The 13,314-nt window shown below is 46.6% G+C and overlaps 1 protein-coding gene across 1 annotated transcript in view; it reads right to left on the reverse strand.

Moving 5' to 3' along the window:
- The window catches only part of LOC139417910 (testican-2-like), a 79,833-nt gene that overhangs the window by 16,694 nt on the left and 49,825 nt on the right, over nucleotides 1–13,314 (reverse strand). Inside the window, exons 3-7 of the mRNA XM_071166900.1 lie at nucleotides 8,572–8,686; nucleotides 3,423–3,528; nucleotides 2,633–2,744; nucleotides 2,342–2,479; nucleotides 1,051–1,269 (exon numbers count right to left, since the gene is read on the reverse strand). Coding sequence (XP_071023001.1) covers nucleotides 1,051–1,269; nucleotides 2,342–2,479; nucleotides 2,633–2,744; nucleotides 3,423–3,528; nucleotides 8,572–8,686 — 690 coding nt within the window. The remainder of the gene's footprint in view (nucleotides 1–1,050; nucleotides 1,270–2,341; nucleotides 2,480–2,632; nucleotides 2,745–3,422; nucleotides 3,529–8,571; nucleotides 8,687–13,314) is intronic.

Genomic DNA, 13,314 nt, shown 5'->3' on the forward strand with positions numbered 1-13,314 from the left:
GGGAGAAGAGGGAGGAGAGAAGAGAGAGAGGGGAGAAGAGGGAGGAGAGAAGAGAGAGAGGGGAGAAGAGAGAGAAGGGAGAAGAGAGAGAGGGGAGAAGAGAGAGGAGAGAAGAGAGAGGAGAGAGAGGGGAGAAGAGGAGATAGGAGAGAGAGGGGAGAAGAGAAGGGAGAGCGGAGAGAGGGGAGAAGAGAAGGGAGAGCGGAAAGAGGGGAGAAGAGAGAGGAGAGCGACGTGAGAATAGAGAGGAGAGAGAGGGGAGAAGAGAAGGGAGAGAGGGGAGAGAGGGGAGGAGAGAAGAGAGAGGGGAGAAGAGGGAGGAGAGAAGAGAGAGAGGGGAGAAGAGGGAGGAGAGAAGAGAGAGAGGGGAGAAGAGAGAGAAGGGAGAAGAGAGAGAAGGGAGAAGAGAGAGAGGGGAGAAGAGGGAGGAGAGAAGAGAGAGAGGGGAGAAGAGAGAGAGGGGAGAAGAGAGAGGAGAGAGAGGGGAGAAGAGGAGAGATGAGAGACAGGGGAGAAGAGAAGGGAGAGCGGAGAGAGGGGAGAAGAGAAGGGAGAGGGGAGAGAGGGGAGAAGAGGGAGGAGAGCGGAGAGAGGGGAGAAGAGAGGGGAGAGCGGAGAGAGGGGAGAAGAGTGAGGAGAGAAGAGAGAGAGGAGAGAAGAGGAGAGAGAGGGGAGAAGAGGAGAGAGAGCGGAGAGGGGAGAAGAGGGAGAAGAGAGGGGAGAGCGGAGAGAGGGGAGAAGAGGGAGGAGAGAAGAGAGAGGGGAAAAGAGAGGGGAGGAGAGCGGAGAGGGGAGAGAGGGGAGGAGAGCGGAGAGAAGAGAGAGAGGGAAGGAGAGCGAAGAGAGGGGAGGAGAGCGGAGAGAGGGGAGGAGAGCGGAGAGAGGGGAGAGGAGCGGAGAGAGTGGAGAAGAGAGAGGGGAGAAGAGAGAGGAGAGAAGAGAGAGGAGAGCGGAGAGAGGGGAGAAGAGAGAGAGGGGAGAAGAGAGAGAGGGGAGATAGGAGAGACATCAGCGGACACACAAGCACACCTTTCCCCAAATTATACTCACTCTGTCTCCAGAAGCAGAGGCACCACTCGGCTGTAGAAACCTTCCCGTCCCTGTAGGAGTCACAGGAGTTGAAGAAGGGTCGGATGCAGACCTCATACTTGTCCAGGTTAATGGCTGCCAGCTCGGCCTGGTCCAGATACTGATCACTGTTGGTGTCCAGCTTAGAGAACATCCAGCCTACAGAGTCCTTACAGCTGACCACTACGCTCCTGTCCAGGACTACAGACAGAGAGGGAGATATGATACACATATAGAGACACACGCACAAGCTGGCAAACATACACATGTTCAGACACACACACACACACACACACGCAAGCACACACATGTTGAGATACACACACACACATGCAAGCACACACATGTTGAGATACACACGCACATGCAAGCACACACACACACACCCACAGTGAAAAGGGGAGAGGAGGAATGAGTTATAACCCACACAGACAGATCAAATATTCATAACAGTGGTAGAGGTCAAGATTATAGTAACTCCAAATATCATTAGGAAAATAAATGAGAATATACACAATGTTGCATCTGATATGATGCTGGTCCTATTTAACTCTTACCTGATGCAGTGCTGGCCTTATTTAACTCTTACTTGATGCAGTGCTGGCCCTATGTAACTCTTACCTGATGCAGTGCTGGCCCTATGTAACTCTTACTTGATGCAGTGCTGGCCCTATTTAACTCTAACCTGATCCAGTGCTGGCCCTATTTAACTCTAACCTGATGCAGTGCTGGCCCTATGTAACTCTTACTTGATGCAGTGCTGGCCCTATTTAACTCTAACCTGATGCAGTGCTGGCCCTATTTAACTCTAACCTGATGCAGTGCTGGCCCTATTTAACTCTAACCTGATGCAGTGCTGGCCCTATGTAACTCTTACCTGATGCAGTGCTGGCCCTATGTACCTCTTACCTGATGCAGTGCTGGCCCTATGTAACTCTTACCTGATGCAGTGCTGGCCCTATGTAACTCTTACCTGATGCAGTGCTGGCCCTATGTAACTCTTACCTGATGCAGTGCTGGCCCTATTTAACTCTTACCTGATGCAGTGCTGGCCCTATTTAACTATTACCTGATGCAGTGCTGGCCTTATACTAACTCTACTGTACTGTCTGTTAACTTTATTGAGACAGTTATGAAATGACAGAAGGTGGGATAACCTTTTAAAGGGTTGGAGCGTAGTTTGAACCACGACCTGCAGTGGGGAGAGGAGTATACCTGTCTCAGCTGGGAGTGTTGCTGGTAGATCACAGATTCTGAACCATCTACCTCTTACCTGATCCAGAGGTAGCCTCTGCTGTGTTACTGGCTCCAGTCCTGCTGTTGTTGTTCAGCTTGGCGTTGCCCTGCAGCAGCTGGAACCATTCCCTCAGTCTGTCCCCCAGATCAGACAAGTCCTGCCCTGTACAACTCTCTATGGGGGGGGGAGAGAGAGAGAGAGGTAGGGATAGAGGGAGCGAGAGAGTGAGAGAGAAAGTTATTGTATAGCACTGCAGTTTGTGTGTGTGTGTGTGTGTGTGTGTGTGTGTGTGTGTGTGTGTGTGTGTGTGTGTGTGTGTGTACTCACCATGCTTGACCTCTGTCTCTTTGGTTGGGGTCGCGGTTGGACAGGGACAAAGACCTGAACACTTCGTAGTCAACTCCTTCCCTGTGAGGCACGCCTGCTGCTCCAATTTACACTACAACACACACACACGCGCACACCTCTTATCAGGCTATGTATCTCTGTGTTTTGTGTTTATTATCAGTGAATTACAACACGGCTGTAATGTTGTTGTGTCTCTTGGATCTAGAGCTTGTACATAATGCTTCAGATACAGTAAGAAGTTAACAGTGTGGACAGCCTCCAGAGATATACAGATATAGTTAGAGGTTAACAGTGTGGACAGCCTCCAGAGATATACAGATTATAGGTTAACAGTGTGGACAGCCTCCAGAAATATACAGATACAGTAAGCGGTTAACAGTGTGGACGGCCTCCAGAGATATACAGATATAGTTAGAGGGTAACAGTGTGGACGGCCTCCAGAGATATACAGATATAGTTAGAGGGTAACAGTGTGGACAGCCTCCATAGATATAGACAACACAAAGACAAAGGGCTGTGATAAATAGCAACTGAGGACCAGAGGGATGTTGTGGTGACGCATCTCTCCCATGTGTTTCTATTGATTTATGCTTTATCTTCTCTGACCTTGTTGAGAATGATGTGTTGAAAAGGGAAATTAAATGACTAAGTTCGATTCATATAAAGGCTCATTTGAGATAAATATAAGAACATTTTGACTTGTCACTTTGTGTGTGTGTATGTGCGTGCGTGCGTGCGTGCGTGCGCGTGTGTGTGTGTGTTGCTGTACCTGGGAGGCGTAGTTGTGTCCGTCAGAGCCACACACAGGACCAGAGGAGGAGAAAGGACAGGGCTGACATCCTCCTTCAGGAGACCTCAGGGCAGGCTGCTTCAGTCTACAGAGAGTGCGCGCACAAACACACGGTATTTGAGCAGGCTGCTTTACTTAAGACACAGAGGACAAAGAGGTTCTGCTTCCAATGGCTTGGTGGCAGCAGTAATGTATACTGAACAAAAATATAAATGCAACATACAACAATTACTGAGTTACAGTTCATTTAAGGAAATCAGTCAATTGAAATAAATAAATTAGGCCCTAATCTGTGGATTTCATATGACTGGGCAGTAACACAGCAGAGGGTACCTCTGGATCAGGTAAGAGGTAGATGGTACAGGTTCAGAGTCTGTGATCTAGTAGTAACACCCACTGGGGAGATAGGCCCAGCCAATCAGAATTAGTTTTCCCCACAAAAGGGATTTATTACAGACAGAAATACTCCTAAGTTTCACCAGCTGTCCGGGTCGCTGGTCTCAGACGATCTCGTAAGTGAAGAAGCCGGATATCGAAGTCGTGGGCTGGCGTGGTTACACATTGTTTGCGGTTGTGAGGCCGGTTGGACAAACTGCCAAATTCTCTAAAACGAGGATTTGGCATGCTGACTGTAGGAATGTCCACCAGAGCTGTTGCCAGAGAATTTAATGTTAATTGCTCTACCATAAACTGAGGCGGGTTATGGTAGAGAAATTCACATTAAATACTCTGGCAACAGCTCTGGTGGACATTCCTGCAGTCAGCATGGCAATTGCACACTCCCTCAAAACTTGAGACATCTCTGGCATTGTGTTGTGTGTCAAAACTGCAGATTTTAGAGTGGCCTTTTATTGTCCCCAGCACAAGGTGCACCTGTGTAATGATCATGTTGTTTAACTTCTTGGTGACAGGGCAGTATTTTCACATCCGGATGAAATGCATGCCCAAATTCAACTGCCTGCTAATCATCTCCAGAAGATAATATATGCATATTATTAGTATATTTGGATAGAAAACACTCTGAAGTTTCTAAAACTGTTTGAATCATGTCTGAGTATAACAGAACTTATTTAGCAGGAGAAACCCCGAGGACAAACCATTCAGATTTTTTTTTGAGACCACTCTCTTTTCAATGGATTTTCATTTCATATCGCTTCCACTGGATGTCACCAGTCTTTAGAAATTGGTTGAGGTTTTTCCTTTGTGTAATGAAGAAGTACGGCCATCTTGAACGAGGGTCACTTGAAGTGTACTGTTAGATAGAGGCGCATGACCAGAAAACCTAGCTACATTTTGTTTTCCTCCTGTATTGAACACAGATCATCCCGTCTTCAATTTGATTGATTATTTACGTTAAAAAATACCTAAAGTTGTATTACAAAAGTAGTTTGAAATGTTTTGGCACGTTTACAGGTAACTTTTGAGATATTTTGTAGTCAGGGTGCGCAAGTTGGAACCGGTGTTTTTCTGGATCAAACGCGCCAAATAAATTGACATTTTGGATATATATCGACGAAATTAATCGAACAAAATACCATTTGTGATGATTATGGGACATATTGGAGTGCCAACAAAAGAAGCTTGTCAAAGTTAAGGCATGGTTTATATTTTTATTTCTGCTTTTTGTGTCGCGCCTGCAGGGTTGAAATATGCTTTATCTCTTTGTTTACGGAGGTGCTATCCTCAGATAATAGCATCGTTTGCTTTTGCCGAAAAGCCTTTTTGAAATCTGACATGTTGGCTAGCGTCCCACCTGGCTTATCTTGGTAAAGGAGAAATGCTTACTAACAGGAATGTAAACAAATGTCTGCACAAAATTTGAGAACATTTCTGGGATATTTTATTTCAGCTCATGAAACATGGGACCAACACTTTAGATGTTGCATTTATATTTCTGTTCAATGTTCTTCACACTAGCAACATTACAGTGAATTGTGTTGGGGACATCAGTTCGGCTTCGATATTCACCTCAGAATAAATCTATATATTTGTATTATTTTTTGTGAAAGCTTGTGTTGTGATAATGTAGTTCAGGGGTGTCAAAGTCAAATGGACGGAGGGCCAAATAAAAAAATCAGCTACAAGACGAGGGCCGGACTGTTCGAATGTTCATTGAAAAATTTTTAAATGACGCATATAGTCTAGTGAACCTAATTGAACCTACTGAAAACCTAACAAATATATTACAATATGATCAGATAAATAAAGCAATATTTTCTTATGGCTCTGTCAGTAATCTTTAATTTTCAACAGACACAAAAGACAAATTTCCTTTATATAAATATCCCCATAACATGAACATTAAATGAAAGAAACCGGTATTCAAGGCACCATCAGTAGACTATATTTTCTATTTTAGCAAAAGTGGGCTAAATTTACTTCAAAGAAAAAACAATAATAGCAATTTTCTATCATCCACTCAACTGAAATATTTTTAAAATATAATTGGATTGAAATACAAAAAAATAAAGTGCAAAAATCTATTAATCAAAAACAACACTTTGTTTAAGGAGAAGTAACATGCAGTGAAAACAAATATTAAATTTTAACTTTTAAACTTGAACTGAGTAAAAACTCTAAATATGTGATTGCACAGTAATGTTCACTTGTTTGAGGTTGAGGGTGATACTTGGTGGTGTCCCATCTTTTCCACAAGTTCATCAATGTTCGGGGTAAGGCTCTGAGCTGAAGAAATCCTCAGAATTGAGTGGAGGTGTTCAGCAGTAAGTCGACTTCTGTGTGATGTTTTGTTCAGGTTCATCAAAGAAAACAGTTGTTCACACAGGTATGTGCTGCCAAACATAGACAACGTTTGAGCAGCCTGGATGCGCAGCTGGGGCATTGTGCCGGGGAGGAAACGGGCGAACTCCGCAGCACCCACTGCCGCATATTTTGCCCTCAGTGCATCATTGCATTGGAGGTCAATCAACTCCATTTGGAGGTTTGGTGGTGAGCTTTCCACGTCAACAGCAAATGGGTTACCGAGCAGTTCCAACCTGCTTTTTTGTGCTTCAAAGTCAGCAAATCGGCGTCGAAAGTCAGCGGCAAGCATACCTATTTTATCAGCCAACTGTGTGCTCGGGAACGCACTGGTAGAGAGCTTCTCTTTCATGGTCTGGCAGCTGGGAAAGTGGCTCAAATTTTCTTTCCGCATCTGCGTCTCCCACAGAGTCAGTTTGGTTTTAAATGCCTTCACTGTACTGTACATATCAGAGATGACACGATCCCGACCCTGCAGCTGCAAGTTTATTGCATTCAGATGACTCGTAATGTCACACAGAAAAGCCATTTCACACAGAAACATTTCGTCTCGGAGTTGTGTTGTGTCTTTCCCTTTGCTGTCCAAGAACAGACAAATCTCCTCACGAAGCTCGAAACATCTTTGAAGCACCTTTCCCTGGCTTAGCCATCGCACCTCTGTGTGATAAGGCAAATCACCATGCTCCGTTTCTAACTCCGTCAGAAATGCCTTGAACTGGCGGTGATTCAAACCTTTGGCTCTGATAAAGTTAACTGTGCGCGTGATGATGCTCATTACATGCTCCATTTTCAAGGCTTTACCGCACAACGCTTCCTGGTGTATGATACAATGATAAGCTGTCAGCTCACCTGTCGCGTTTTCCTCTTGCATCTTTTCCCGTATCTTCGCCACCAGTCCGCTCCTGTGTCCACACATCGCAGGTGCTCCGTCGGTTGTCAAACCCACGAGTTTTTCCCAAGGCAGCTCCATCTCATTTACACATCTTGACACCTCTTCATACAAATCATGCCCCGTAGTTGTGCCATGCATAGGACGTAAAGCCAAAAACTCCTCTGTCACGCTTAGGTTGGAGTCCACTCCGCGGATGAAAATTGACAACTGGGCAATGTCAGAAATGTCGGTGCTCTCATCCACAGCCAAGGAATATGCAATAAAATCTTTTCCCTTTTTCACAAGCTGCTCTTTTAGATTGATGGACAACTGGTCTACTCTCTCGGCAATGGTGTTTCTGCTCAGACTCACATTTAAAAAGAGTTGCCTTTTTTCTGGGCAAACTTCGTCACAAACTTTAATCATGCAGTTTTTGATGAAATCCCCCTCCGTAAATGGCCGGGCTGATTTAGCGATCTCTTCTGCCAAAATAAAACTGGCCTTGACAGCAGCCTGGCCTTGTGATTTGGCTTTTTTGAACAGAGCCTGTCGAGATTTGAGGCCTCGTTTTAATTCCTCTGCCTTTTGTAGCCTTTGTTCCATGTCCATATTCTTGTTTTTGTCCGCGTGTTTCGTTTCATAATGTCGTCTCAGATTATACTCTTTCAGTACCGCCACACTTTCTCCACACAGAAGACACACAGGTTTTCCAGCTACCTTCGTGAACATATACTCCGACTCCCACCTTGTTTGAAACCCCCGGTTCTCAGTATCCACCTTCCGTTTTGCCATTTTTGATGGGTATCTGAAAGTTAATTTTACTGTGATGCTGACGACTGCTGTGCCAATAAATATTGAAATGAAGCAGCCTACTGCTCGGTGCGTCACCTTTGCATTGTGGGAAATGTAGTATTGGTGCGTGTAAAAGATCTGCGGGCTGCTGGCTTGCTGCGGGCCGGTTCTAATAATAAATCAAGATCATCCCAGGGGCCGTAAAAAACCTTCTTGCGGGCCGGATGTGGCCCGCGGGCCTTGACTCTGACATATGTGATGTAGTTTGATGGAGGTTTTCTACCTGTTAACACATCCACAGACATGTCCTGAGGATCCATCCACAGGATCCTATCACAACAACCACAGGGTATTTATAGAGCTAGCGATGGACAGTACCAGTACAGTACACCTACAGGTGTTTAATCATCTGTCTGCAGCACAGGAGGTTGGTGGCTCCTTAATTGGGGAGGACGGGCTTGTGGTAATGGCTGGAGTGTCACTCCGTTCCAGCCATTATTATGAGCCGTCCTCCCCTCAGCAGCCTCCTGTGGTCTGCAACACAGCAGTATCATTAAACATCAAGCTGTAATGAGGGAGAGATTAATTAAGAAAACACACTTTACTGTTAGGGAGCTAACCGTAGAAAAATAATTTAATTCACTAACCTTCGCAACCTTAGAATTACCATTGAATGGGGTGTGAGACCAATCTACACACACTCACCTGTGCTCGAGCTTCTTGCGGTTGACACACACAGCCCTCTGGTATCCCTGGGCGATACACACCTTGTTTCGGCTACACTTCACCTTCTGACAGGGGTCTTTGGTGGTGTCAACATCTGTGTAAAGACAAGGAGATGTCATTTCCATCGCTATTCACATGGCCATAACACATCTGGACAAGAGGAACACTTGTGAGAATGCTGTTCATTGACTACAGTTCAGCATTCCACACTAATGTTTCCTCCAAGCTCAGAGCCCTGGGTCTGGACACCACCCTCTGCAACTGGATCCTGGACTTCCTGACGGGCACACTCTTAGAAAAAAGGGTTCCAAAACGGTTCTGTGGCTGTCCCCATAGAAGAAACCTTTTTGGTTCCAGGTAGAACTCTCTGTGGAAATGGTTATACATGGAACCCCAAAGGGTTCTATCTGGAACCAAAAGGGTTCAAAGGGTTCTCTTATGGGGACAGCTGAATAACTCTTTTTGGTTCTAGACTGCGTGGCTTTGCGCGACACCAACTCCATCATCAGGTTGCACTCACACCTGCTTGCTGCCATTCCTGAACAAGCTCTGTACTGGTGGTGCCCCGATCCCGCAGCTGAATCAACTTTAGGAGGCGGTCCTGGCGCTTGCTGGTCTTTCTCAGGCACCCTGAAGCCTTCTTCGCAACAATTGAACTGCTCTCCTTGAAGTTCTTGATGATCCGATAAATGGTTGATTTAGGTGAAATCTTACTGGCAGCAATATCCTTGCCTGTGAAGCCCTTTTTGTGCAAAGCAATGATGACGGCAGGTGTTTCCTTGCAGGTAACCATGGTTGACAGAGGAAGCACAATGATTCCAAGCACCACCCTCCTTTTGAAGCCTTGTCCTCGTCAACACTCACACCTGTGTTAACGAGAGAATCACTAACATGATGTCAGCTGGTCCTTTTGTGGCAGGGCTGAAATGCAGTGGAAAAGTTGATGGGATTCAGTTCGTTTGCATGGCAAAGAGGGACTTTGCAATTAATTGCAATTCATCTGATCACTCTTCATAACATTCTGGAGTATATGCAAATTGTCATCATACAAACTGAGGCAGCAGACTGTGAAAATGTATATTTGTGTCATTCTCAAAACTTTTGGCCACGACTGTATATGTAAATACAATATTAAATCAAGAATAGTCTGATGGGTGACAATATTAGCCTATCACTTATATATTATCACTTGTGATAAGAAACAATGCCTTTTTTTTTGCAACTTTTTCTAATCATAGTCGCACACCTCATGTGGCCTAGTCCATAGGCCTATATGTTTTGGTAAAGTTCGTATCACAACTAAAGTAGCCAAATAACACATTAATCCACTTTACATTTTCACCATAAAAATGCACCTTTATAATAAATGCATTACATGCATAATTGCATTTGTGGTCACTTTTGATAACGGTGTGGAACATTCACACTTATAGCCAATGGAACATTCACACGTATAGCCTACTACCATGTGCGCATGCTACACTTATAATGTGAAGAAATAGTTTATCAACATTTTAAACTAAATGTTCTGATCTGTTGCGTCAGTCACATTGTGTGAAAAAGTATTTTTGATGCTAGTGGTTGTATTTATTTGGTATCTATCGCATCCCACAACTGTCCCAGACTATGTTTGGAATATTTATTTATCGCACAGAATAGCATGGGTCATGGAGGATAGTAGATTGACATAGGCTAGTGCTTTTGCTGTTCGTTAGGCCTACTCATCTTGTTGGCTGACAAAAAGTAAATGTGGACAGTTATCCTATATCTTCAATATGTACAAGTAACCCACAAGTCACCCACAACACCACTCCCATTCAAAACCCAAAACACCACTCCCGTCCACCTACGGGTATCAGGGAACCACAACGAGGCTATCCAGTTCCCGCTCATCAAGTCCCCTCTGATTCCCGTGGTATTGGGATTCTCCTGGCTCCAACGACCCAATCCCCTCATTAACTGGTCTACTGGTGCCATCATGGGCTGGAGCCCGTTCTGCCACGCCCATTGCCTGAAGTCAGCCCAACCTGCCCCGGGACATCTTCCTGGGGGCTCGGAAGGTGCCCCAGACCTCTTCCCCATTCCCGCGGAGTACCAGGACCTCCGGGAGGTGTTCAGCAAGGCCCGGACCACGTCGCTTTCGCAGCACTGACCCTATGACTGCGGGATTGACCTTCTCCCTAGCACAACGCCGCCATGGGGACGTCTGTACTCTTTCGGGACCGGAGACCAATGCTATGGATACCTACATTGGGGACTCCCTAGCTCACGGATTTATCCATCACTCTTCCTCTCATGCCGGCGTAGGATTCGTCTTTGTGGAGAAAAAGGACAAGACCCTGCTTCTGTGCATTAACTACCGGGGACTCAATGACATTACGGTTAAGAACCGTTACCTGCTACTACTCATCTTCTCGGCCTTCGAGCCACTCCAGGGGGCCACTGCTTTCCAAGCTGGATCTACGGAACGCCTACCACCTGGTGCGGATACAAGAGGGAGACGAGTGGAAGACCGCCTTCAACACGGCCAGTGGCCACTACGAGTATCTGGTCATGCCCTTTGGCCTCATCAACGCCCCTGCGGTGTTCCAGGCTCTGGTGAATTATGTTTTCTGTGACATGTTGAACCGGTTCGTCTTCGTCTACATTGATGTCCTCCTCGTCTTCTCCCACTCCCCTCAAGAATACGTGCTCCACGTCCGGCAGGTCCTTCAACGCCTTCTGGAGAATCAGCTGTTTGTGAAGGCGGAGGAGTATGAGTTCCATCGCTCCACCATAGTTTTTCTGGGTTACATCATCTCTGCTGGGAGTGTCCAGATGGATCCCAGGAAGGTGAGAGCAATGATGGATTGGCCTCCGTACCAGGGTGGAGCTACAACGTTTCCTGGTGTTCACCAATTTCTATTTCCGCTTTATCCTGGGTTGCTGCACCCTCACTTGGGTTCCACCCCCATTCCATTGGCCAGTCGGAGTGAGCCAACCAGGACCTCGAGACCACCCTGTGCTGCCTGGTCGCCGCCAACCCAACCCCTTGGAGCCAGCAGCTTGTGTGGGTTGAATATGTCCGCAACACTCTTCCCTGCTCTGCCATGGGCCTATCTTCCTTCGAGGGTCCCCTGGGGTATCAGCCCCCGCTCTTTCCTGAGTAGGAAGAGGTGGTCAACATCCCTTCTGCCCAGATGTTTGTCCGCCGCTGTCATCGTACCTCCTCAAGACCACCTCCAGGTATCGACAACAAGCAGATCGCTATCAGACCACGGCTCCCTGGTATCATCTCGGGCAGAAGGTATGGAGTCTCGCAAACCTTCCCCCCGGTTTATCAGCCCTTTCCCCATCTCCAAGGTCATTAGTCCCTCTGCTGGTCGTCTTGTTGCCCCGTATCTTTTGTATACACCCCAGCTTTCATGTATCCCGTATCAAGCCTGTGTCTCACAGTTCCTTGTCTTCCATTTCCAGGCCCACCCCTTTTCCCTGCGTTGTCGATGGCCATCCGGCGTACACGATGAGACGCCTCCTGAGGGTTCGACCATGGGGCAGGGGTTTCCAGTGCCTGGTTGACTGGGAGGGTTACGGCCCGGAGGAGAGGTGCTGGGTCCCCGCTAGAGACATCCTGGACCCAGCCCTCATCGCCTACTTCCACCGCTGGCACCCCAGTCAACTAGGTATGTGCCCAGGTAGAGAGAGAGGGGGAGGGGGGGTACTGTCACACCCTGATCTTCCCCATTATCCTGTGTACTTATACTTGTGTTTTCTGTTTGTCTATTGACAGTTTGTCTTGTTTGTCAAGCTTACCAGCGTTGTCCTGTCAGCTCCTGTCTTTTCCTAGCTTCTCTTTTTCTCGCCCTCCTGGTTTTTGAACCTTGCCTGTCCTGACCCTGAACCCACCTGCCTGAACACTCTGCCTGCCCCTGACTGCCGTCCTGTACCTTTGCCCCTATATGGCTTTCCGACCTCTGCCTGACCTGACCCTGAGCCTGCCGTCCTGTACCTTTGCCTCTGTTGCTGTAATAAACATTGTTACTTTGACACGGTCTGCATCTGGGTCTTACCTTATCCTGATAGACTTATGAAGTGTGTACAGCCTGCGCAAAAAAAACAAAGCAGAGCTCATACCTTTAAATACCTTTCAAGCTCATACCTTTCAAGATGGAATTCCACTCTGGAAATGGTAACGCGTGTCCACAGAAACCAACAACCACAGAGATGCTCTGGCACAACAGAAAACTAACATCACCATGCCAACCAGTAACCGAAAGGTTTCAGGATCAAATCCCTGAGCTGACAACGTAAAAATCTGTCATTCTGCCCTGAGCAAGGCAGTTAACCCACTGTACCCCGGGCACCGAAGACGTGAATGTCGATTAAGGCAGCCTCCCGCACCGCTCTGATTGGGAGGGGTTGGGTTAAATGCGGAAGACACATTTCAGTTGAAGGCATTCAGTCGTACAACTAACTAGGTATCACCCTTTCACCAACCACAGCGGAACTGCAGAAGCTGCAGGCATTACTAGAGCCCTGCAGGTAATCTTCTCTATCTCACTATGAGTGTTATAATAAGATTGTGTGTGTGAGAGAGAGCGAGTGAGTGAGTGTGTTTGTGTATATAACAGGTCTCTCACAATTGACTGTGAGAGAACTGATTTTGAATGCTTTCATTGCAGGTGCTTGACTGAACTTCTGGGAGGAGAGAAGTACATTTCCTGCTCAGTTGTGTCGTCTGAT

This window comes from Oncorhynchus clarkii, chromosome 1, assembly GCF_045791955.1.
Source record: "Oncorhynchus clarkii lewisi isolate Uvic-CL-2024 chromosome 1, UVic_Ocla_1.0, whole genome shotgun sequence".
NCBI classification, from domain to species: domain Eukaryota; kingdom Metazoa; phylum Chordata; class Actinopteri; order Salmoniformes; family Salmonidae; genus Oncorhynchus; species Oncorhynchus clarkii.